The sequence below is a fragment of the Physella acuta genome, unplaced genomic scaffold (assembly GCF_028476545.2).
Source record: "Physella acuta isolate Inbredline_101_S28 unplaced genomic scaffold, ASM2847654v3 ptg000948l, whole genome shotgun sequence".
Classification (NCBI taxonomy): domain Eukaryota; kingdom Metazoa; phylum Mollusca; class Gastropoda; family Physidae; genus Physella; species Physella acuta.
Window position 1 is genome coordinate 1 of NW_026732465.1, and position 24,649 is coordinate 24,649.

The window sequence follows — 24,649 nt, forward strand, 5'->3', positions numbered from 1 at the left end:
GGGGGGTATTTTTTAAAACGTCAATAATAATAATGAACACAAAAAAACTGCTTTTTCGCAACAAAACTTCTAGAAGCAATTGGTTCTTCTGAAAATTAATTTTGAAATTTCAATTTTTCAAAAGAGACCTGAAGATTTAAGTGGGCTAGGCCCATTTGTTGAAAAATAAAATCTGTTAGAATTTCACAAGCAAGCAAAATAATAATTAAAAGGATGGGATAAGTAAAAAAAATGGAAATATAAAATTAGACTTGAAAATTTGGTTATGTTTATGAAATATTTAATTTTTCATATAAAAGATGCAATTAAATATGTGCACGGAACTGTATTAAAAGTGTTTTTATTTCCCCTACTTACAATTGCGGCCCATAAAACTTTTTAATATTAGTTTAGTGAATGTTTATTTATTTATTTATTATTTTTCAAGAAAATCAGTAGTGTTGCTTTTTGTGCTTAGTGGTTGTTGTGTTCTGTACTGATATGTGTTTGATATGTAGTAAGTATATATATATATATAATATATATATATATATTATATATATATTATATATATATATATATATATATATATATACGCATTTAGGGTAGGGCCTCCAGTCTTTATGTCCTCGGGCCCTCGGCTAACTGTGACGCCACAGAGGATGTTTAGAAATTTTTTAACATCATTTTAACTTTTGACGTGTACAAAAAAGTACAATAAATTATATTGTTTTTGTTTAAGATTTGAAAATATTGTCAATTGTAATACGAAAACTACCAGTATTGACAACCACAGGGATTAACCAGTGTTTCTTCCAGACTTTCTTCTCCTGTGGGGGGGGGGGGGGTCACTTGAAATTCCGGGGAGGCGGTCGGACACTGATAAAAGTATATATTTCTATATAAATTCAATTTCGTTCTGAGAGGCTGTAGATGCCTGGAAGAAACACTGGATTAACCGATAACATAACCAAGAACGAAAGAAGGGAAAGAACTAAAAACAAATTGCGTGAGTTCTGTGTCTGCGTTAGTTGATGAATAAAATCAAAGAAGGGAAAACAACTTTTTTAATTGTTTGAGGCCTTGTGACTTCTTCTTCGTTCTTATTTTTATTGTTGGAAAGTGATCGAGCCTTATCTGCCAGAGGGTTTGATCTCGAGACTTTTTCGAGTTATCAACCATGAGCTTTTGTTGACTCGACCACGCCTCCATCACAATTAGGTTATACGACGTGTCAATTGGTCATGCGTCATTGAGGCCATTGACTACGATTTCAGCCTGCTTTTCTTTTTTGATTTGCTTCCATGGCAACCAAGAACAAACTACAAGGCAGCAGTTGTTTTGATTTGGAGTTGTCTCTCCTAGAAGAGCGGCTGTCCCCAGCTAACGAGCCTCATCTGCCCGCGGGTTCGAACTCGAGACTTTTCGTTTAGCAACCATGAGCTTTACCGACTCGACCACGCTTGTGACTTCGTTAGTAGATAAATTACATACCACTTTTGCCAACGGGTTTAGCTTAGAGAATTTTAAATGTACTTATAATAACTTTATTTTAAAATTTTTATCAGATCCGAATGAAGTTGACATTGCTTTTTCTTTCCTTCCACTTCCCCAGCCCATAGTAGCTTCAAATGTTTGCGTTTTTAAAGAAGAAAAAAGGCAATGTTAGAAAACGAATTTTAGACGTTATTCCGTGTTTTAGAAAACTGTTCTAATATATTATATATATATTATATATATATATATATATATATAGATATATATATAATATATATATATATATATATATATATATATATATATATATATATATATATATATATATATAAAGAGAGAGGGGGGAAGACGCAAACCTGTACTCCAAGAGAATTTTTTTTAAATTGTTAGAGAAAAATCGACCCGTCCGATACTCCTTTGACCCACTAACCCTCTCGGGATCTCCACTCTCCCCCTCCCCTCTAGTTTGAAAGGGCTTTTGATAGAGCAGGTATAGAATAACAAGCAGGCTATAGAACATCCTCTACAACAAGCTAACATTAACCACGACGCTGTTTTTTCTTTTATTCGAAAATGTTAATTTAATGACGTCTTAATTAACTTCGCTGTGTTTGTTCGCCTGCGATTTATGTGAAAGCACCGAATAAAGCGTGGCCTGGTAGAGCTCTTTTATTGGGAGGTGACATTTTCACCGTTATTGCAGAATGGGGTGTCTCTGTGACCTTCCCCTGAGCCAGCACCATAAAGTCTTTCCTTTTTTCTCTGGGACGTCTTGCCAGAGAACAAAGGGAAAATGCGAGCACTTTGTGACTTCCTGAATGTTAAGATAGTTTTATATTCATTAAATTATTTTTTTTTGTGTGTGTAAGGGGTTTGTGTTTACTTGCGTCACGTTTACAGAGGGGTTTTTTTCTGGGTGGGTTATTAGGTGTAGTGGTTTTTTTGTTGTTGTTGGATGGGGATATTTGAGTTATAAATGACGTCACGCTTTTTGGACGATTTTCACCTCCTCCCCTCCCCTCCGTCACACGTCGTCACAAAAAGCCAGGACCCCCCCCCTTAAAATGACTAAAACTCGTTTTCTAAATGACGTCACACTCGAAGGGGGGAGGGGGTCCGTAATGTGTGACGATGTGTGATGAGGGGGAGGGGGGGGGTCAGATGGTGCGACGTCACACTTTTGCATTATAAAAAGCAATGTTAGAAAAACGAATTTTAGACGTTAATTCGTGTTTTAGAAAACTGTTCTAATAAATTGTAATAGAATTGATTAAAATACTCTATTTTGATAGAGTTCAGACAAGATTTGGAAAAATATCGATGCTTTAAAAAAAAATTCAACTGCAATTTTGAGGGGGGGGGGGGTTGTAGGTTAAGATGTGACGTCATTTTAGGGGGGTCTGGCTTTTTGTGACGATGTGTGACGGAGGGGAGGGGGAGGTAAAAATCGTCCAAAAAAGCGTGACGTCATTTATGGATGACCCCAATACAAAAAGTGACGTCCACACCATCTGAACATCCCTCATGAAACCCCGTCACAAAATTACGGACCCCCCTCCCCCTTACGAGTGTGACATCATTTATGGACGACCCCTATCCAGCAAGCTGACCAAACATCTGCGCTGATTGACGATAACGAAAATCCCCGACGATTACCGCAGGGATTCCCATAATATATGCGGCAACCACGAGCCAGACCGCGTCATCGTTAATGGCGTCATTGCTGCTTGAAAAGGTGGTGTTGGTGGATGGCTGATGGGGAGGGTCGTGGAAGGCTGAAGAATGTGACGGGTTGAGTTGTGTGTAGTTGTGCGAGGGATGGGTTGTCAGGTTGTAGTTGTCTGTTTGGTTGCCAAGATTTCATGGCAGGGGGTGTTTTAAGGGTGGGGGGGGGGGAGAAGTTGGCAGCGGTAAATGTCTTGAGAGAAGGGGGATTGTGGGTTGGAAAATAATTTAAATATATACCGTATACACGTAGAGGTGTATGTATAAACATGTGTTTATGTATTTTCATACCGTTTTTTTTTTCTTCGTGTATCTAAAATTAGTAAAGCTTTCACTTATGGGCTGAACCTCTATTTTTAATGTGTAGGAAAATGAGTTCTATGGTGACCAATGAGATTTGTCCAACATTTAAATCCACTAGGAGCTCTTTACCTTGTATTTCGTTCTGACCAGTACATTTTTTTGTCTGTGAAAGTTGCGTTTGGTGTCATCCCCCCCCCCCCCCCCCACCCCCATTCCAATCCAATTTTACCTAATGGCGTCAATTTGTGCACGTAATTCAAGTGGAAACAAAAAAAAAAACGTTTCCATAGTAAATTATTAGAAGTGGTGTTACCTCCCCCCACCCCGTTTGTTGATTAGCTTCTCAGATATTGAAAACATTCAGCGCAACTTTTTCCTTTCTGTAAATTTTGCAGTTGATATCATTCTCCCTTCCCCCCCCCCCCCCCTCGGCTAATACCTTCAATGTGTACACACGTAATAGTAACGATGTTTATCTATAGTCGGTTATTAATACAGCTGATTGCACCTTTGTTTTATCTATAAGCAAATTTACATCATGGTGTCATGGGAGGTTGTCACTGTGTCCAGACTGGTTGTGTTTCTGGGGTGGGAGGTTGTCACTATGTCCAGACGGGTTGTGTTTCTGGGGTGGCAGGTTGTCATTGTGTCTGGGCGAGTTGTGTTTCTGGGGTGGGAGGTTGTCATTGTGTCTGGGCGGGTTGTGTTTCTGTGGTGGGAGGTTGTCATTGTGTCTGAGCGGGTTGTGTTTCTAGAGTGGGAGGTTGTCACTATGTCCAGACGGGTTGTGTTTCTGGGGTGGCAGGTTGTCATTGTGTCTGGGCGAGTTGTGTTTCTGGGGTGTGAGGTTGTCACAATGTCCAGGCATCTGAGGTGGGAGGTTGTCATTTTGTTCCGTCAGGTTACTATTGTGGGAGGTTGTCATTATGTGCATTAAGTTTTTTTGTTTTAGGGGTGGATAATTGGCACTGTGTCTAAGCATGTTAGTCTAGCGTTCGTTTGTCAGTATATTAAACAGCTCAGGTGGCTGTATTCGTTGCTGTGTTGAGTTTTCAGATTGCTGTTGTTTTTTATAAGTCTTTAACCTATCTTTAGTTGTTTTTACGTGTGGTATACAGAGATACAGGATTGTCAAATTGCTTTGTGTTCTGTTATGGCTAGGATGAGACGTGTATTTGATTTGTGTTTGATTAGGGTTGTCTGACTAATGAAGTGTTCTGGCGCAAGCTGTGGTTGTGGTTGTCCAAAACAAAATATCGTGTATGCTACTGGACTTGTCTAAAGGCTGCAGTTTTTGGTGGCGTAAAAGGATGGTTAATTGACCGTAATATATAGATTTTGATGCAGATGAAGTATGGAGTTCACAATATTGTTTATGTCAAGTTTCTGTTTGTTGTAAAAGTAGATACATTAGATACTTGTGGAATGTTGGAATGTTACATTTTATCATATTACATTAGATACTTGTGGAATGTTGAAATGTTACATTTTATCATATTACATTAGATACATGGTTGCTAAACCGAAAAGTCTCGAGTTCGAACCCTCGGGCAGATGAGGCTCGTTAGCTGGGGACAGCCGCTCTTCTAGGAGAGACAACTCCAAAATTAAACAACTGCTGCCTTGTAGTTTGTTCTTGGATGGACAAAGGCTATGGAAGCAAATCCAAAAAGAAAAGCAGGCTGAAATCGGAGTCAATGGCCTCAATGGCGCATAACCAGTTGACACGTAACGCTTAATTGTGTTGGAGGCGTGGTCGAGTCGGCAAAAAGCTCATGGTTAATAAATTCGAACAAAAGTCTTGAGTTCAAACCCACTGGCAGATAAATCTCGATCGCCTTCAACACTAATAATTAAGAACGAAGAAGAAGAAGAAGAAGAAGATACTTGTGGAATGTTGCAGTGCTATATGACTACATGTTATAAGATAGAACTGTGATGTGGGATTGCCATTTAAGTAAATGTAATACAATCGAGTTTGGGTGTAGGCTTGTGACAAGTTTACATGGGTGTTCAATTAAGCATTCGTTGACATTAGACTTTTTGGAGTCATTGCGGTATTGATAAACGAAAACAATTATCATTCATATTTTTGTCTAATAATTCAAAAATCAAGTAGATACATGGGCAGCTGATGAAATAGTGTAAATGCATCTGTATCAGGTGAATAAATGCAGACAGTGTATTCGAGTAACAATGTACAAAATGTAACTCACCAAAACTTCCTGGGCAGTGTGTATACCAAAGTACGGTGAACTCAAGTCTGATGCACAACATGCAATGGCTGAACGGCTGTTGGGGCCTTCGATAGGGTGTTGGGTGGGAGGGGTCACTGGTGTCACTCAAATCACTCGCAGGTGTTGGGTGGGTGGGGTGACTGGTGTCACTTAAATCACTCGCAGGGTGGGTGGGGTGACTGGTGTCACTCAAATGACAAGGAAAAAGGGTCGTTGGTTTTGTTTATGTATTCGTCTGGGTTAATTAAAGATATATGGGGTTTTCGTGGGGCACGCTGACCTAGGTTACTTGTTGGGTCACTGACCTAAGGCATTTGCTGGGTGTCGTGACCTAGGACACGTGTTGGGTAACTGACCTAAGACACATGTTGGGTCACTAACCTAGGATACTTGTTTGGTCACTGACCTAGTCACGGGTTGGGTCACTGACCTAAGGCACTTGTTGGATCACTGACATTAGGCTCAGTAGCGTCGATAGGTCGGGTGTCACCCGGTGCGGCACTTTGTTGTTTCACCCCCATATATATATATATATATATATATATATATATATATATATATATATATATATATATATATATATATATATATATATATATATATATATATATATATATATATATATATGTGTGTGTGTGTGTGTGTGTGTCGGCCAACATAGGCCTATAGTTTAAATATATGCCACGTACGGGTACACTTATAAACTTTAGTCATTGCAGATTAATAGTAACTATGTTTATCTATAATATGTAAATAGTACAGTTGGATGAAGCATTGTTTTCGTGTGTGTTTTCTTTATAGTTTAGTTAGCACGTTTACGTTATGGTGTCGCCCCATCCAGAGGCGTAGCAATGGGGGGGGGGCACAGGGTACATATGTCCCCGGGCGCCGACCTTAGGGGGCGCCAAAATGGGTTGTAAAAACAAATTACAATGTCATTTTAGCTGCATTTTTGCAGTTTGAGGGGGGGTGCAAATCAAAAGTTTGAGGGGGGGGGGGTGCAAATCGAAAGTTTGAGGGGGGGGGGGGGGGGTTGCAAATCGAAAGTTTGAGGGGGGAGGGGTGCAAATCGAAAATTTGCTCCCGAGGGGGCGCCAAATTGAAAGTTTGTCCCCGGGCGCCGGGAAGGGTCGCTACGACTCTGACCCCATCCTCTTGTAATAATTGTCGATTTGTACTTAAAAGTCTATTTAACTTTAATTTTAATTTTTTGCCTTGATGCCTTTATATGGTTTCACCCGGTGCGGCCCGCACCCCCCCCCCCCCACCCCCACCTCGCCTTTGCTACGCCTCTGGTTAGGCTTGAAAAGTTAACTAATAATTACTAATTAGTAGGTATAAATATTTAATGTAGAATCTCTAGGCCTAATGTGTTGAGAAAAATAGGATGTAGGCTATGTTTTAAACCTTAGAGTTTAAAAATAACACTGCCGTCAAGTAAGTACTTCGATTTTAAATACAAAATGTGGACGTCCACAAATCAACATTGAACCGACCCCAGTGGCGTGCAGACCTATGTAGATGCCCGGGGCAAACTCAACCGGAAGATGCCCCATAAATACTTATATATATATATATATATATATATATATATATATATATATATATATATATATATATATATATATATATATATATATATATATATATATATATATATATATATATATATATATATATATATATATATATATATATATATATATATATATATATATATATATATATATATATATATATATATATATATATATATATATATATATATATATATATATATATATATATATATATATATATATATATATATATATATATATATATATATAAAGCTTAGTTACAAAAAAAAACAAATAAGTTGTGTTGGACGTTAATATACACAGAAAAGCATGTATTTAAAATATTGTACTTATCTTAATTGAGATGAACACGTTGACTACAGCCAGTTAAATCCAAATGGAATGAATGGTTGGAACTTGGGGGGGGGGGGTTGGAAAGGGGGGAGACAATTGCGGGACGTGTCGTGGTGGGGGGGGGGCTGTGATGCACTACAAAAGAGTCTCATCCGGTTTTATATTACCACCTGGGACCGCAGGGACAAAAACGTAGTCCGTGTCTACAATTAGGGCGTCAGACACGCCTTTATTAATGGGATGTTTCTCTCTTGGTCTGTTTAGGAATTCCTATAGTGTAACTAATACAGGTGAGAGTGTGCATTGAACTAGAGATGTTTCAGATTTTTTTCTCTAAACCACTTGGTCAAAACGTCAACTCTTTGAAGAGATGGGTGATGCTAGATACTCTCAAACTATCTTAACCTTGAATACAACAGAAGTGTACCTTGGTTTGCTAAAGCTGCCAGCCCTAAAAAAAAACACTTCTACATAGGACAGTGTTTAAAAAATCCACTATGCTATGTCAGACCCTCCCTAGACTTGGACTCGTTTTCACAAATTTAACTCCCAAGTACGCCTGTCTAGTTCAGGTGGGGGGGGGGGGGGAGGGGGAATAATCCACTAGCGGCTTCCATAGCCTAAAAACCCACACCGCATCCCCACATTTCATTACATCAATATGGGCTCAATAACTCTATAGATAGCTCACTATTAACTGAAATAAAACTGGCTCTGTATGTGCCCCAAATTACTTTAAAGAAAGCTCTACTCAGAGTTAAACACTTTAACTTTAACACTACTTAAAGCATGCTCCTCCTATTTGAAAAATCAATATGGGCGCAATTATTCTGAATGATATCATTACAATGTATCGAAAACAAAATGTTGATTCGTATTCTTGAGATTGTCGCTACAGTGTATCAAAAACAATATGGACATTCTTATTCTTAAGTATGCTTATATAATGAATGAAAATAAATATATATTAATGGCTGCCAGTGGCGTAGCTACCGTAAATCTAAATGCTCATAAAATATATTATAATGAATATACGAATAATTACTTTAAAGATGCCCCTACAGTGTATAAAAATAAATATGATTTAATTACTCGACGGATGTCCTTGAAAATGAGTATAACGAATACGCGCATGTTACTTTAAAGATGCCCTATTACAGTGCTTGGGAATAATTTGGTCACAAGTACTCTAAACGATGCCCCTACACTATAGTAAATAAATATCACACGCATTTATTAAGGGAATATCATTGACTTCCATAGGACTACCCTTCACTGATGCCCGCTTTTTCTATATAAGTTTTGGTATACGGACAGTGTAATGTTAAAACGAGTGACAGACGATTGAGTGTTACAATTTTTTTGAGCGAGATCGCAAAACATATGGAAAGTTACGATGACACCATGACACGACATATCGCAACAATTTTTAAATTACTAAAAAAAAAAGAAAAAAAAAAAAAAGCTAAAAATTTTTTTTTCACCTCCGCTGGATGCCCCCCACTGGTGGATGCCCGGGGTCTGGGCCCCGTCCGCCCCCCCCCCCTCTGCACGCCACTGACCGACCCCCTACCATAGTCCACCCAAGTACTTTTCCTCCGCCCCCAGTGATCAGAAACTCTAGGAAAAAAATAGAGTCCTTTCATATGACGTCACGTCCGTTCGTGATACCTACGCCCGCCGCCACAGTGGTGTACACCAGACGTAAACACAATCAGCTGTTCGCCAGCGCTGGACGTGTTCACCAACGCTGGACGTGTTCACCGTATGTAAAGAATCGCGCCGCGGAAAAGGAAAAATACGTTAAAAAACTTGAACTCTTAGGAATTGAAGATCCTTATACTGTTATTGACAGTTTCGTAGATAATATAAATATGTGGACAAAATTTCTAAATAAAAATAAATAAAAATAGTGTTAGTAATACTGTTTGCGTTTAGAGTTAAAGTAGCCGAATCTGATCAAATGCAGTTCTCGATACTTTGTTTCAGGTAAAATAATAAACTTCATACATTTTAATTATAAAAGATAACTATTAATAAAACAAATATGCTCGACCTTCACAAATACTAATAGTAAAAGACAAAGTCAAAAGTAATAATAAGAATAATAAGATCTAATAGTAGGCCTAATACCTGGCTCCGCTGGGTAGATTCTAGAATCTACTTCTTTACTTAAATTTAATTACTTTAGATCTACATTCGATTCAAAATACACCCATAATAAATCAAAAGTAGTCATAATAGACCTAATAAAGCATTTAATTGTCTCTAAGATCTAAAATCTCGCTCTATAATCTAATCATTTTTTTAGCAAACGAAATTTTCTGAAATTGAAATAGATTGTATGACTAGACTTAGATCTAGAATCTGCTACTTAAATTAAATTGTAAAAACTTTATACAAGCATGTAGTTGATATTATTGTAGTAGAAGGCTTTAATAAATTACTAAGGCCTACCTACTTTGTTGTCTTTTTACAGCAATATGTATCTGATATTGGACTGAGTTTAATTAAATTCAAATTCATATCTAGTAATTGGTCTACTAAGTTTTTGTAGCCTAGTAGTACAATCTAGATCATACCAGCCAACAACAAATAACCACATTATTATTATTTGGTTAATGATTAGGCTAATTTTTTTTTTTTAAATCCACTGTTTATAAAAGAAACAAATCAAGCTAGAAACATTTTAAGTGAGATGGTTTAGAATAATAACAATGGACCCAGTCTACAATTGATACAATTGCAGGTCTACATAGGGCCTACAGTCTAGTAGTTTACAGTAGGCACCTAGTGTGTAGCTAGTATACTAGTGTGTAGCTGTCCAGAGTTAAGATTCTTAATGCCTTAATGCTTTCCCCTGATAAGCCATGTGTGCTATAAATGACATAACATGACATCGAGGTGAGAAATGTTGATGGGAGAGCAGTGGGACTTTCCCCTTTGTTCTCCCTGCTGGGCCCTGAGGGTCAAATTATATAAGAAATACTATCTCTGTGGGGCTGGGTATCGATGGTATCACGGAGGTGAGACATTTTCAGGGGAGGGCAGGGCAGACTCCTCTTTGGTTTTATTGTGGGCTAGATACAGGTGGCGGCTGGCCATAATGAGGGTTGAACGTCAGTATTAATGTGTCTGATTACTTCCCTGCTGGATTATAAGGGTCTTAAATTGTATAACATGCTACCCAGATTGGTTATTACCCATGGATTATATTAGCCGTTGTAGTGTGGGTTTTGTAGGAGTTAAGTGGTCTCACGTTTGCTACAGTAGATAACCTATAATATATTACTGCATTTAATCAGCTTCGTCTACTTAAACTCTAAACGCAAACGGTATTACTAACAGTATTTTTATTTAGAAATTTCGGCCACATATTTATATTATCCACGAAACTGTCAATAACTGTATAAGGATCTTCAATTCCTAAGAGTTCAAGTTTTTTAACATATTTTTCCTTTTCCGCGGGCGCGATTCTTTACATACGGTGAACACGTCCAGTGCCCAGCACTGGTGAACACGTCCAGCGCTGGCGAACAGCTGATTGTGTTTACGTCTGATGTACACCACTGTGGCGGCGGGCGTAGGTATCACGTGATTTAGGTCACGTGTTTGCAAGGACTCTATTGCCGAATGAATGGGTGGAAACTATATTTTCCACTGCGCATGCGTATGTTTACAAAACAGCGCAACCGCTTGGCCTAATCTGCTAGACCTAGAATTTGATCTAGAATCTAGATCTAGATCTATGAGATCTAGATTCTTTTACAGCAAGTGTCTGATACTTTACTAATAGGCCTTAAAAAGCCAGTAATTAATTAATAATTATTCTAGCTCAAGTTTCTAACATTTCATTAGTTTAGTTTAAGTTTAAGTAATCATTAGGCCTACACATCTAGATTTCTAGATCTACTTTCAACTTTTTACTTACTTTAAGAATTTTAATAATTAATAATTATTATTTATAGCCTAATATTATTACTTAAGTTTTATTTTAATTCTACCCTACTTTCATTCTTTTATATAACATGAGATGATATTACAGAGAGAGAGAGAGGGATAAACTTTTAATTTATATTTAAATAGGCTAATTATTATAGTTGGGCTAAATTAAAACTTAATAAATAATAATATTACTTAATTTAAATAATATTAGCCATTAGTCCATTAGGCCTAATATTTCAAAGGAAGTGGCTACTCAGATTTTTTTAGGTGCATAAAATCGGCCGAGGCTAGTAATGTGTGAACAAGTTGCCTCATTTTTAAGGCTTTAATATAAGCATATTGGGATATAGATCTATTTGTGTCAAATATTAATAGATAACTGAATAATAAACCAAAATCGATGGCTAAATATATCAATATAGGCCAGAAATTAACTTCACACAGCAGATTTACAATATATTACTATATAACTATATAAAAAGCGGCCATTGTAAGTTAAGAGTGTCAAAGTGATCTCCCCTGGAATGTCTAACTATAATTTTACACAAAAAAAAAACTTAAACAAGATGACTGCACGCAGGAGGCAGTAGCACTTTGGTATGGATATTCACAAAAATCAAGCTGCTGTAAAAATAAAATAGGCCAATGCACTCATGGATGTCCGCCCCAGATTTCCTTCCTCTCCAACCTTTGGCGTAATGTGAACCGCTATAGTACATGTTTTCCAGACCGTCCGCGTCCAGGCAGAGTCCCTTTCCAAGGCGTGACTGCACTCCCCCAGCTCTATTAGCAAATACAAAGTGTCCATACTGGAATATGTGGATATGGATATTCATGAAAATTAAGCTACGGTAAAAAAAAAGAGCCTGATTTCCCTACTCCTCCAACCTGCGATGTAATCTGAACCGCCTCCTAGCCCCACGCTCCCCCGGTCTTCCGCGCCCAGGTGCATACTCCCCAGTTCTATTAGCGAAGATAAAGTGGGTACACCATTGACAGAAGTGCGCAATGACACTGGCAAATTATATTATAGATATGAGGCTGTGTATCTATTCCCCAAAAATAGAAATACACTTTTTGAAGTCAGCTGCAACAAATAAAGCACGAAGTCTATTTGTAAACTGACCAATGATATCAAATTATATTTTATTTTCTTGCTAATAGTACATATATTACAGCTGATTTTCACAGAAAAAAAATGCCAAGGTCTGATTGACCATTGTACAAATCAGAAGGCAACATTTATGGTGAACTATGAATAGCCGCAAATTTATTTAAAATTGAAGAGATCTTATTCTTATTTGATCCTTGATACATATCATTAGGCTTAATCCCAAAATGGCCCATAGCCACTTTTAAGTTTAATGCAGACAAATAAAATTACTTCAGCATTTCAAATATTGAATAATAATAGTTTATCAATGAAGACTATGATTAAATATAGAGTATAATAGTGTGTTATATTTTGATTATTTTTATTTTTATTCTTTCCCATTAATTTGAGAGTTCACAAAGCACGTAAAAAGGTGTTACATTTTTTGTCATTTGGTGTTATTGTTGTTGAATATTGTATTATTATATCATATTATTAAAAGAATCTAAATAAGTTTCCCTTGTGTTTTATATTTCTTTTTAACACGTTTTTCTTAACTCAGCTTCGCGTTTGTTTGTTTGTTTGGATGTTTGTTGTTAAAATTGACATCGAAAATTAGCCCACTTCTGATTGCTCTAGAGACCTGAAATTTGGCATGCATGCTACTTTCGCCTAACAATTTCAGATGCAATCATAAAAACTAGCAATTAGTGACCGTAATTAGCTTAATTTAATTACGCCCCAAGGACCATAAAATTGAGGACATGATTTCTAAAGATACCGACAAGACTGGAGGCCTATTGACGTAGTTACTTCGGCCCCAATCGATGTGAGCGCGCTGGCCGTGATCGTATAGTGGTTAGTACTTCGCGTTGTGGCCGCGACAACCCAGGTTCGAATCCTGGTCGCTCAAGATTTTTAGTCCGTGTATTTATAAACACTTTTTTAAAAACCACGTTTTTCATGTGTAGCAACGGACTAAAAAGGAGAAAATAAAATACTTAAAAAAAACGTTTTAAAAAACCACGTTTTTTATGTGTAGCAACGGACTAAAAAGGAGAACGGACACGGTAACACATTGTTAACGGTGACACGGTTGGTACGCTGGGCATGCTAAAATACACATAAACACGTTTTCCTTAACTCAGCTTCGCGTTTATTTGTTTGTTTATGGGAGATTTGATCACGTGATTCGTGAGTAGATCTCCACGCCAGCAACGTAAATTACACCCTTTCTCTGTTTAAAGCGTATCGGTCGCTCAAGATTTTTTTAGTCCGTGTATTTAAAAACACTTAGTCAAGTCATACTTAATCAAGTGATTAGATAAAGTAGAAAATAAACTATATAAAAAACTTTTTAAAAACCACGTTTTTTATGTGTAGCAACGGACTAAAAAGGAGAAAATAAAATACTTAAAAAAAACTTTTTAAAAAACCACGTTTTTCTTGTGGACTAAAAAGTAGAAAATAAATTTTCATACATTTGATGATAAAAAACGTGGGTCGGGCAGATGGGTCGGGAAATTTGATGGTGAACGTACCCACGTTTTTTGTCATCAAATGTATGAAAATTTATTTTCTACTTTTTAGTCCACAAGAAAAACGTGGTTTTTTAAAAAGTTTTTTTTAAGTATTTTATTTTAAAACGTTTTTCTTAACTCAGCTTCGCGTTTGTTTGGTTGTTTGGATGTTTGTTGTTAAAATTGACATCGAAAATTAGCCCACTTCTGATTGCTCTAGAGACCTGAAATTTGGCATGCATGCTACTTTCGCCTAACAATTTCAGATGCAATCATAAAAACTAGCAATTAGTGACCGTAATTAGCTTAATTTAATTACGCCCCAAGGACCATAAAATTGAGGACATGATTTCTAAAGATACCGACAAGACTGGAGGCCTATTGGCACAGTTACTTCGGCCCCAATCGATGTGAGCGCGCTGGCCGTGATCGTATAGTGGTTAGTACTTCGCGTTGTGGCCGCGACAACCCAGGTTCGAATCCTGGTCGCTCAAGATTTTTAGTCCGTGTATTTATAAACACTTTTTTAAAAACCACGTTTTTCATGTGTAGCAACGGACTAAAAAGGAGAAAATAAAATACTTAAAAAAAACGTTTTAAAAAACCACGTTTTTTATGTGTAGCAACGGACTAAAAAGGAGAACGGACACGGTAACACATTGTTAACGGTGACACGGTTGGTACGCTGGGCATGCTAAAATACACATAAACACGTTTTTCCTTAACTCAGCTTCACGTTTATTTGTTTGTTTATGGGAGATTTGATCACGTGATTCGTGAGTAGATCTCCACGCCAGCAACGTAAATTACACCCTTTCTCTGTTTAAAGCGTATCGGTCGCTCAAGATTTTTTTAGTCCGTGTATTTAAAAACACTTAGTCAAGTCATACTTAATCAAGTGATTAGATAAAGTAGAAAATGAACTATATTAAAAACTTTTTAAAAACCACGTTTTTCATGTGTAGCAACGGACTAAAAAGGAGAAAATAAAATACTTAAAAAAAACTTTTTAAAAAACCACGTTTTTCTTGTGGACTAAAAAGTAGAAAATAACTATTTACATACATTTGATGACAAAAAACGTGGGTCGGGCAGATGGGTCGGGAAATTTGATGGTGAACGTACCCACGTTTTTTGTCATCAAATGTATGTAAATAGTTATTTTCTACTTTTTAGTCCACAAGAAAAACGTGGTTTTTTTAAAAGTTTTTTTTAAGTATTTTATTGTTGTGTTATGTTTCTCTGTATTATTTAATTATTTTTTTTTGGGTTTGCATTATGATTTTATCAAGTTGAGCACTTTTTAATGTGCATTTCTGGTGGCTGAATTTCCTAAGTTAAAAGAATACCACCGTTTTATTGGTAAGAATTATTATTGTAGTATATTCTACTGCCCCTCCCTCCCTTCCCCCCCCCCCCCTCCATGGTACACTAATGAAGTCTACATATTAACATGAAGTGCTAGCAGTGTTTATTAGTAAAATCTATAACTTCTACTGAATTTTTCTTTAGATATACTTAGTCTATGACTATTAGGTGGTGACTGTGAGTCTCCGTTGAGACTATACAACATACTGAGTGGTGTCTGTTGTATCCTTGAATTTTTTTTCTTAAGCCTACAATTATGTTGCTAATAAATTATTATTAGCCATATTATGAAAATCTATGGTGGTACATAATTTTCTACCAACAATACATGAGCACTTCTTAAAGATTCATTCTTATGTGGTGGTTAATATGGCAATATTTTTTTTGTAGGCCTGCTGGTGATCAAAAATGAATGATAGATTAGGATACATGGCAGCTTACAATCGTCAAAAAACTCTTAGCCCTCTTCACAATGAAGAGATAAAATCTAGAGAAAGAAAAAGTGCTATCTTTTCAAAGATGGAAAATAAAATTAAGGTGAGCGTCTTGAAATTTTCAGTTATTTGTGATTTATTTTGCAGCACAACTATTTATGTACTATATAAAACTATTTTCTTTTACAGCTACTAAAAGAGGAAAATGGGAAACTTAAAAGTGAACTGAGTGAAATGAGGTAGGTATACTTCATATTAGCTTTAATACTCCATACTATCTTCAAAATAAAAATAAAATGACTAAGGGGACTATAGTTGATTCTTACCTTCAAATTTTATGTGAGCAGTTGAAAAGTGAAGAAATCTCCTTTTAGAAACAACCTTTTTAACTTACTCATTATTTTATTAAGAATACTTCATGTAACACACCACTACAATAAAGTCACACTTAAATGCCATTAAAATCTACTACAAACTTTAACCAGGACCTAATTCTATGTAGATGGTAATAAATTTGTGTAAAATGTTTTTTCCTTAATAGTGCAATTATTAAACAACTTACTGGTGAAAGTTCACATGAAAAATTTGATGAGAGGCGAATAAATATTATAAAACTACAGATTATTCAGTTGGAAAGACAGGTATTTGAGCACATATTTTATGTTTTTCCCTTACATGAACAATTTTTCTAAATATAAATCAATTTTTTTTAAATTAATTTAGCAAAGAACTGCCTAATATAAATTATAATTAGCTATGACTAAACTAAAACCGTAGCATTGTGATAATATGTTTAAATTTTATACTTATAATTTTATAATTAGGTTAGATTTGAAAAATTCAAACATTTTCAATTTTTCTAACAATGCTATTACGTATTAGCAAATAAATATTACCCAAGCCATTTACTAATTTTCAGTAAAACTGATTTGTATTTTGGAAAATTCTCCATGTAAAATTAACATAACATAACATTTTGGGTCTAATTTTGTTTGTTGCATCTTACAAGGGCTTTCATTTATTTGCTGTTTTATTGCTGTGTGATTCTAATCACTAAAAAAAGAAAAATTTATAATGAAATTGGCTTTTTTGGTGAATTTTTGTTTTTAATTTTCTGTTTTTTGTGTGGGTTTAGAACACTACCCCAAAGTAATTACCATTGTTACAGGTTATTTGAAGGTTAGGTTAGAATAGCCTAGAACACAGGGGATAGTGCGGGTGTGAGTTGAGCTAACCCCATGTGTTTATGTATTGTTATCCCAAGGTTGAATGCTGGTATAAATATTAAAAGGTGTGTAAATGATTGTTAGGGGGAGGTAATAGGTAGTTGGTGAAGATAATTAACAAGGGTTAGGATGAGGGAGTAGAAGGCAGATTGCGAGAATGTAAAGGAGGGAAATAAACACGGTAGAAATTACCTGTTCTAGTGTTTTGGTGCGCTTCGGCCAGTATACAGTGAATGAATGCGGATGTCAACAACTGTTGGCCAGTATAAACAAGAAAACGAAAGTCAACTTCAACAACAAGTTCCCTCCCTCTTTTTGATAATGCATGCTATACACAAAATCATTATACTGAGAACCTGGCATTTTATCAAATTTATTTATTTGTACCTTAGGTTGCTATGCTTTTTGAGGCCCTGAGTTCAAGGCAAGAAGCAACTTGTGAAGTGGAAAACATAGTGGCATGTTCAACAAATAAACTAAGGTAACATCGAGACACATTGTTGTTTTAGTATAAAGATTATTGAATACATTCAGCAGTAGTTCTTGGTTTAGTTTCTGGCTACTACCATTCATTAATTTAATGTATCAATTAAATATTTTAAATAATTTATCATTTGATGTGGTTTTGTTTCCTAAAGAACACTTTAAGAAGCACAACTTGAAAGTAAATGTTTATTTTTTAAATTTATTATTAGTTAAGATTTTTATCTTAGTTGATTTCTGCTGCTTTTAATGAAATTTTTGTTCTAATAAAGTGTAAACCTCTTGTTTTAAAGATCATATATAGCAACAGAAACTGGAAGCTCATTAACAACAGTTGCACGTAGTGATTTAATAAATATGGTTGAAAGTTTGGAATCAGCTAGAATAAAACTTTATAAAGCAATAGAAGTAAGAATAAAATGTATTTGTTTAGTGGGTTTTTTTTATATGAACTTTCAGGGAAAAGAATAATTTTATATATGTAAAAATGTATTAAAACAGGTTCCTTATTTAATGTTGAAAAAGGAAATAAATACTTTATGATATAGAAATACTACACCCTTTTTGCAAGTAATTTTACATTTATGGGTCAATAACTTTTCAGGGCTCAAGTAAAGAGTCTGTTGGAAAAGATTTGCTGTTTTTGAATCCATTTTTAGAAGGAAAGTTTAAGGATGGAGAACCATTGACTGTACTTGATATTTGTCTTCATAGGTTTAACTATATCAATCTTCGACTGGTGGTAAGCTATTTTGCTGGTATTTTATATATCTTGAGTGGTATGCTAACAAGTTCTACATCATTTTATGATATGTAATATACTTGAATCTAACAGTTGTAAGCTAAATACCTCACTAACTGCTGTAAATAGCATATTTTTACTAGATTTATTTTGTCTTCTCTGGGTTATTTTTAAATAGTGTGAATTTCGAAGTCTCCCAAGACATCCATGTAGTCTTTAGTTTTTCAAGAAAACTGCCTTCAGGTCGGCCTTGGGCCCCCTCTCTTTAGCCTCCCCGTATTCTGTTCAAGTGCCTGACGTGTCACATTTGTGTGTGCTCCACCCCAGCTCCATGTCCTTATCTGTAATGACATGGGCTCATGTACAGGTCAAAGTGAAGCACAGTGGTGGGATGGCTTGTGTGTCCCAGCCACCCCCAGAGCCATGCTAGTAAAATCCAAGTGATTCTGGCAGGTATAACCATTCCAAACGGGTCTGTGTGTAGGGACCAGAGTAAGCATTGTGCCCTTGTCCTCCAGGTTGGGGTTGTGTAACGGGCTAACTACTCAACTACATAAAACAAAGTATAGTTACAGAAATAAAGGTTTTGTTTGTGAGTAGTAATGTACTATTGGCATTTAAAATGTTAGCCCTAATTTTAATGAAGGTGATTTCTCTTATTTTTAAGAGTCAACTTGAATCAAAAATGTGTACTCTGTATAAGGATCTCATTTGTGTACATGAACAGTTATCAGGAGTAAAGCTTGACAGTTTGCTCTCTGGTAACACGAGTAGTGTTGAGAAAAGCCGGCTGGAAACTATGATTTTAAAGTCTTGTGTGGCTCTCAAAAATGTGGCTGATGATTTAAGCTCATTATCGCTGCTTTGTCCAAGTTCGCCTTGGGTTAGTAAAGCTTTGGCACTTGTTTAAAATTGTTATACAAGCTAATTTTTTTTAATTAATAGCTTTATTTTTAATTAATCAGTTGAAAATATTGAAGGCGTTCAGTTATATGAGCTGACGAAAATTTTGTTTTCTAATAGCCAGAATTAAAGCGTCCTATCACAAAGCAAGTTCCATTAGAGCGTTTGAAAGCTTCTTTCCCACCATTGCCTCACACTAAACAGGAAGAGATAAGTCACATTATGGAATCAGTCATACGAACTTATAACCACAGACAACATCTAATGAAGAAAGAGAAACAAATGTACAAAGAAGAACTGCACTTTCACCATTCTGTATACGATCTCCAGATAAAATATACACAGACATTGTTTGATGCTGTCAGGTTTGAATCTAATTCCTTACCCTACAATATTCCATATTACTCTTTATTAGCTCACAATATTCCAGCATATTTGCCTTTTTAAAAATGTTTCCTTTTACTAAACTTTTACAGTCTTATGTGCCCCAAATTTTTCTTAGTCTTTTGCTTGGTAGTAGAATCTGATATGGCTGAGCTAGGTATATTACATTTATTTATACTTAGTAAAAAAAAGTCTTACTGTTAGTGAGTTATCAAGATACAAGGAGAAGCAGGATAATAAGATATATATTTTTCCCACGTTTTCTTTAACTTGCTTTCGCCTCCCTCTGTTTGTTTGTTTTTCCAATCAAATCTTGCGATCGAAATTTCGGGCACTTCCCAGTTAGCTAGCGCGCTGAAATTTTCAGGGAAGCTTTGTTACCGATGACAATTGAATATTCAATTGTTATTATTACTAAATTGATCCATGGAAACATTTTATTGATCATTTTAGACCACTATATAATTGTACAAAAAACGTGGGAAAAGGGGACATAACCCAGTCATTGTAATTTGATGAAAACAAGGTTCGGTACTCTCCCTCTTTTTGCTTACTGAGTAGTGTTCACGTGGTGTTTGTGTACAAACAACCGGAACAACTGGTGGCCAGTATGGGGGAGACGATATGGTCGAGTGGTTGGGCACACGATTGCTAACCCACTCGACACGGGTTCAAGGCACGTGTTTTTTACGAGTTGTCTTCGTTTACCCAAAAAAAAAGTGAATGCGAAAAGATAAAATCGATAGCAAGATTTTAATGCAAACAAACAGACAAAGACTAAAAAGTAGAAAATAATTATCATTAAAAAAGTTTTAAAAAACCCACGTTTTCTGATTGAACTAAAAAGTAGAAAATAAATGCTATACATCACAATAATGCAAGCGATCACTCTACTATAACTAAGCGATGAAAAACGTGGGGCGCCGTGATTTTCTTACAGTTTCTAATACTGTTGACTCTCTACAAGCTCCCTAATAAAAGTCAATAGTATTATCTAATCAATAGTAATATAACTTTTACTTCGGCGCCCCACGTTTTTCATCGCTTATAGTAGAGTGATCGCTTGCATTATTGTGATGTATAGCATTTATTTTCTACTTTTTAGTTCAATCAGAAAACGTGGGTTTTTTAAAACTTTTTTAATGATAATTATAGTTTTCTTGGTACTCTATCACTAGCAGTTAATTTTCTACAATGTTTTTTTTTAAGAATTTACAGGCTGTGATTTTATTTTAATAAGTGTAGTGAATTGAATAATTTACAGGCTGTGATTTTATTTTAACAAGTGTAGTGTGAATTGAAAAAGAAAGTAGTCACAGAAATTGTGACTAGGTTGAAATTGAATAGCATTTTCTTCTTCTTCTTCTTCGTTCTTAATTATTTGTGTTGAAGGGGATCGAGATTTATCTGCCAGTGGGTTTGAACTCGAGACTTTGTTCAAATTTATCAGCCATGAGCTTTTTGCCGACTCGACCACGCCTTCAACACAATTAAGCATTACGTGTCAACTGGTTATGCGCCATTGAGGCCATTGACTCCAATTTCAGCCTGCTTTTCTTTTTGGATTTTGCTTCCATAGCCTTTGTCCAACCAAGAACAAACTACAAGGCAGCAGTTGTTTAATTTTAGAGTTGTCTCTCCTAGAAGAGCGGCTGTCCCCAGCTAACGAGCCTCATCTGCCCGAGGGTTCGAACTCGAGACTTTTCGGTTTAGCAACCATGAGCTTTACCGACTCGACCACACCGACCCCCGGTGGGGTTTTTTTAAATTGTATTTTTTTTTTGCAAATTATTAAATTATTTCAACTGAACAATAATAATAAACTGGACTATTTTCCTGAATACAAATAATACTTTTTTAAATATATTTAGACATTTTTTTAAAAATAATAAGGACGTCAAAGCAAAAAAAATGTTCACTCTAAATTCCTGCATTAAAGTAAAAGATTGGTTGAGCTCATTGCTCTGCCACATTGATTTCACTAATGATGGATGCTCATTAGAATTGTGTGATCAGGAAATCCCATCAAGATGTTATTGTTAGCAGTCAGTGTTATAGACCAATGACCCCATACGAATCATTCCATCTACTACACAAGAACATTGCAAATCAGAAAATTTATTTTACAGATTAGCATATGAAGAATTTGAGAATTCTGCAAGGCATATCATTGGGGAGCCAACGAAAAGTAATTTTTGCAGTTTATTTATATCTTTATATTTTGTGTGTGTGTATTAAATAAAAGAATAATAAAGGTTGTGGTGTCATGTTGCTTTAATTATCACCATAGTAAAAAGAAGATTATAAGTAATATAAGATTTTAATTAATTTTTTATTAGATATCTTAGATGCTTATAAAAAGCTGAAGACATCAGCTTCAGAGGATGCATTACGAGAGTTTCTGATCATTTTTAAAGAAAATGAAGAGAACGTAAGAAGTTTAATTTTCTATCTTGCATGGTTGTTACAAACCAAAAGTGCATTATTATTTTTTAAATCCTATCTTCAAACAAATGTATCTCTGTTAACTTTTTTTTATAATACATTCTTTAAGCAACTTTCTAGTAAATGCTTTTTATGTTAGGGGTCTCCATAAATGGCGTCAAACTCCCAGGGGAGAGGGGTTTTTGTAATTTTGTGATGGGGGGGGGGGGGGGGGGGGGGGTTCATGTAGTGTGATGTCACACTGATGCAGTTTATAAAAGCAATGTTAGAAACTGAATTTTAGCAGGTTTTTTTTTTTTTAGTAACCTGTTTTAGTTAATTGTAAAAAAAAGGAAAGAATCCTCTATAGATCTAGTGATCCATTGGGCAGATGAAGTAGAGTTCATATGTTTCTTGACCTCGGCATTTGAAAGGATGGTGTGGTCAGCACTTTGCCCAGCCGCCTTTATTTTCCCTAAAATGAGTTGGGTGGACTCAGTGACTTCCTACTAACTTGAACCCCGATTTGAACTCAAGATTTTAAGTTAGAAGCCTAGCACTCTACCGCCATGCCATCCCGTAGTAAATTGTGATAGAAATTAATATATTCTATAGTGTCCATACATTAGAAAGAAATTGGTTTAAAAAAAATTAATTTGCAATTTTCAATAGATGTAGTTTGAGGATTACGTCATTTTATTGGGAGGGGGTCTGGTTTTTTGTGAAGTGTGATGGTAGGGAGGGGGGGGAGAGGTAAATAACATTTTAAAAATGTATTGATTACTCCTTACTTTTAATAGAGAATATTTTTTTCATTAAAATTACATATTATATTTCAGCTATCTTCAGCTGTTGAAAAACTAAATGGCAGGTCTGACAACAACACGGGTAAAACCTTTAAGTATTAAATTGTTAAAAACCTTTTTGAATCAAGTTTTTGTTAACATGTTATTTATTGTAAAAATAATGCATGAAAATTGTGTGCCCTATTTATATTGCACAGTAATAACCCATCCTGTTTGAATTTTTAGGTGTCAAGGTTGTTTCAGAATTTGGTGAAGAGTTTTTTTCTAAAGTAAATTCTCTAGTTACACAATGCCAGTGCAGCAGAGACTTAGCAATGAAAAAAAAGAAAGAAATTAAAGAAGAACAGAGCCGTTTAGAAAGAGAACTGCAACAGTCCTTAGAAGAGCTGGAGTCAAAATATGAAAAACAATGGTGTCCAAAATCAAATATAAAGCAATCGCAGTCCCAGTGTTCGACTGCAGATGAAATATCAAATTCACCACATGTTCATAGTAGAAATATGTCACACAAAAGTTCAACTGTAAACAGACCTGATGTGCTAGAAAACAAAAGTAATCTAAGAGAATGGAAAGATGAATATTTGGTTTCAAAACCAGATAGTCTAGGATTTATTAACCCTAGTAACAGCTCTGCAAATCTAGAAAATGATCAGGATTTATTAAGTTGCGAAAAAACTGACATTCAAGAACATCAAGGAAGTTTTTCAAGTCAAGCACACACATTTGATTTAAAACATGCAAATGAAGAACAAATGGAGAGAGTTTCTAAATTAAAGAGAGGAACAGGCACTCACACAATACCATCCACCACTCACAGAAAACCATGTGTTGCTCAGAAATCGCTCAGGCTCAAAAGATCAGAAAGCAAGCCAGATGAAAACAACTTCAAATTCTAACTATTATATTTTTGTAATAAACAGCAAATATCTTCTGTGGTCATGTTTGTCTTTTGATTTAATTTGCTTTTTGTATATATATTGAAAATGAATGAGATTTGAAAGCTTCTCAAACATGTTCTAAATAAGCAACATGAATTTGAAAGGTGAAAACAGTCATTTAGATTTTAGCGGATATCAACTTCACTGAAGATGCAGACATCAGGTTCAAATTCTTTAATAATAAATTTCTTCGTAAACACTTTTTACAGTTGGCGTTTAAGAGACAAGACTGAATTTGAAAAAAACTTGCAGTGGCTTTGTTTATTTTTACTTTTTCTTTATTTTTCTTAAAGCATAATATAGAGCATGTGCATTTTGAGGGGAAAACATGAAAATTAGAAGCCACTGACAATGATACAAAACATTGTGAATGCATAGAAATCACATTCTAACATAATTTACAGACTTTTATTTTGTATAATATTCAATATATTTTTAATGAATCAATCATTGAATTAAAAATATAGGCATTTATCAAAATGAAGGTAACAATACTTACATGTCAATCTACAAGAGATAAAGTGAGAAATTATTAACAAAAAAAAAATCTAGTGCTTGCCAACATCACATTGAAAACTGCAGTTCACTAAGCTGTACTTGCACAAAACATTTTAAATTAAACACAACAAAATAAATACTTCTCACAATGGAAACGTAATGGCTATACATTAAGAAGTGATGCCATTAGAAACACTAAAAGCAAAGGCAATGCTGAACTAACTTCATCTC

The 24,649-nt window shown here is 35.4% G+C and overlaps 1 protein-coding gene across 1 annotated transcript; it reads left to right on the forward strand.

Moving 5' to 3' along the window:
• Positions 1-11,337: 11,337 nt before the first annotated feature.
• Positions 11,338-23,913, forward strand: LOC131953759 (uncharacterized). The gene is made up of 13 exons (XM_059317113.1): positions 11,338-11,464; positions 15,971-16,117; positions 16,204-16,253; positions 16,556-16,655; positions 17,633-17,721; positions 18,017-18,131; positions 18,328-18,465; positions 19,133-19,348; positions 19,489-19,733; positions 21,882-21,940; positions 22,092-22,183; positions 23,016-23,064; positions 23,184-23,913. Exons 2-13 carry the CDS (start codon positions 15,989-15,991, stop codon positions 23,876-23,878), a joined length of 1,977 nt encoding a protein of 658 aa, XP_059173096.1. The 5' UTR covers positions 11,338-11,464; positions 15,971-15,988; the 3' UTR covers positions 23,879-23,913.
• Positions 23,914-24,649: the final 736 nt, after the last annotated feature.